A 2,578-nucleotide genomic window follows, 5' to 3' on the forward strand; every position below is an offset into this window, starting at 1 on the left:
GTTCGTTCAACAACAAATAGGGTTTCAATGTGATATTTGCCATTAAAACGAAAAGCGACTGCCAACAATCAATGTGGACATTATTTTAATTCCATGGGTTTTTGTGTGATTTGTTTACAAATGGAATCATTTCATTCGGTACTTCTTTTGATTCGGCTCAGACGGACAATTTGCACCGATTTATTTGTTTGGCCAAATGTGTTTTGGTGTGCGTTGATTTGATTGTGACGTATGTGTGAGAGTTTGTGTATTTTGTGGCAATATTTGTCACGAAACAAATCGTAAAAATGTTTGCCAGTGATTAAATGCTCTCGAGCAATAATAAGGTTGTCCGAATGAATTCGATCCACAAGCAATTCTTCGGCATTAATAGCTGTTTTTCAAATGTCAAATTTTTGCTTTTTCCATCCACACCAAATCAAGGCGTTCCAATTTCGTAGCGAAATCTAATTGAATGTCGTGAATGTTTGTGTATTTTCAGTGACGATGAGTGGAAATTGGCAACAGACGATAGACAAATATTGCATCAACATCCAATATGAAGCGGAAGCGACGCTACGATTGGTCCACAATGCATTTCAATGCAGCGAAATGTCATTTGGCGATAATTTCAAGGAATACTTCTTTCAAGCATCGATTGAACGGTGAGGAAACTTTATTTTCTCAACTTTTGGTTGTTTCGTTTATGTTATGTTCAACGCCAATCTAAATAATTGTGTCCATGTTGTTATTTTCACAGGATCACCAAAGCGTACGAAGTATTCCTGAATAAAGCCAAGTTGGAAAAGCAGTTCGTTGAAGTTTCCGGCCAAAATGCTCCGCCAAATTACAATTTGGAGACAAACAAGACGACCACGGTTGCAAGCGGTGAAACTGTGATCAACGGATCGTGTAGCTGTCATCTTCCAGAGCTTGGAACTGCTCATTCGACGTACGAAATAGCACACGGCAATGGAATAGGAGATGGGAGCGCTATTTGTGTAACAATCATCATATCGAATCAGCCAGCGATCGATCCAAAGACAAGCCAAGAGGTCAATGTACTCGTCAATCGCACGGAATCGAATGGGGCCCTGGATAAGACAGAATCAATGCCAACCACAACGAACGGAATTGACGTGAGTGAAGAAAATAATGGAAATGACGCATCGAACAAAGGAACAACGAGCAATTCAATGACGACAGACGAAGCAATTCCAGCCAACGGTGAATTGAACGAAATTAACGCAATGGATGCTCAAGAAGGCGAACCGATTCACGTCGATCTACCAAATGATACGACCGATAACAACATCGATTTGATTGCTGACAATACCGTGAAACCGTCAGAAAACAATGGAAACGAAGCCCAGGAAGTGACTACGAATCAACCAGCGACTGAACCGATTGACGAAGTGAAGAACCAAGAGATGAATGAAGTGACCGATCGTTCAAGTTGAAGTAATTCATATTAATATAGAGAACGATACGATTGTTGGTGATTTGACTCATGAAACTGCCGCAGCATCTCTGGAAAAAATTAGCAAGCAAATCAACCAACGAATCAAGACAACGAATCAACGGCGAAAGAGAAAAATTGCAGACGCATCGACATCGAATGGCAATTCAAAGAAGAGACGGAAGACTGCGCGACGTTCGACACTGAAAACCATTCCAGAATCGACTTCAGGTGGGAGTTTCGATTGAAGTACGTGTCGAGATGTCAGTTTATTTAATCAAGAACTTTGTTATTTTCACACAGAATCACCATTGATTGATCTGACATTCGATGATGCAGAGAGGTCTCAACAGTCAAACAACGTGGATACTCAATTGAGTGAACAAAGTGAAACCAATTCAAATGGTGCTGATCAACAGAATGAATCGACATCGAAAGGGAAATCCAGAACAAAATGTGAGTTTTGTAATTATGTATCATGGCCATCACATCTGATAATACACAGACGCATCCACACTGGCGAGAAACCATTTCAATGCAAGATTTGTGCGAAAGGATTTACTCAAAAGGCGCATCTGAAAGGGCACATGATAACTCACGCAAATCAGTTCCCGTTCCATTGCTCGATTTGTCGACAAGGATTCCAGGTGAAACGGGCAAAGGAGATGCACGAGAAGAAATGCAATCCACGGCGATTTGAATGTTACTTGTGCAAATATGATACATTAAACAAAATAAACATAGTCCGACATATGCGCATTCATACCGGTGAATTGCCTTTTAAATGCAACATTTGTGCGAAAGGATTTACTATGAAGCAAAATCTGAAAAGTCACATGAAATCTCACGCAAAACAATTCCCATTCCATTGCTCGATTCGTCGACAAGGATTCACAGTGAAGCGGACAAAGGAGACGCACGAGAAAAACTGCAATCCACGTCGGTATGAATGTTACTTGTGCAAATATGCTACATTCAACAAAACACACTTAGTTGATCATATGTGCATTCATACCGGAGCCAGATCATTCCGATGTTCTCATTGTGCGAAACGATTCGCCAAAAAATCTGATTTAGAATCAAGTTCAAGAAATTTTCACTGTTGAAGAACGGCTGGAGATTGAAACCAATTCAAATGGC

At 40.4% G+C, this 2,578-nt stretch overlaps 1 protein-coding gene across 1 annotated transcript; it reads left to right on the top strand.

The window, feature by feature from the left end:
- The first annotated feature begins 496 nt into the window (after positions 1–496).
- Positions 497–2,568, top strand: LOC116351528. The gene is made up of 3 exons (XM_031783651.1): positions 497–644; positions 740–1,669; positions 1,742–2,568. The coding sequence occupies exons 1-2, from the start codon at positions 592–594 to the stop codon at positions 1,437–1,439; spliced, it is 753 nt and encodes a 250-aa protein (XP_031639511.1). The 5' UTR covers positions 497–591; the 3' UTR covers positions 1,440–1,669; positions 1,742–2,568.
- Positions 2,569–2,578: the final 10 nt, after the last annotated feature.

This window comes from Contarinia nasturtii, unplaced genomic scaffold (assembly GCF_009176525.2).
Source record: "Contarinia nasturtii isolate CC-2019 unplaced genomic scaffold, AAFC_CNas_1.1 Cnas_scaffold_5600, whole genome shotgun sequence".
Classification (NCBI taxonomy): domain Eukaryota; kingdom Metazoa; phylum Arthropoda; class Insecta; order Diptera; family Cecidomyiidae; genus Contarinia; species Contarinia nasturtii.

Bases quoted from the DNA above. Each gene is read 5' to 3' on its own strand.
- LOC116351528 (XM_031783651.1), top strand. From the start codon at position 592: ATGTCATTTGGCGATAATTTCAAGGAATACTTCTTTCAAGCATCGATT. The intron at 645-739 runs GTGAGGAAACTT...TTATTTTCACAG, and splicing joins TTTCAAGCATCGATTGAACG to GATCACCAAAGCGTACGAAG.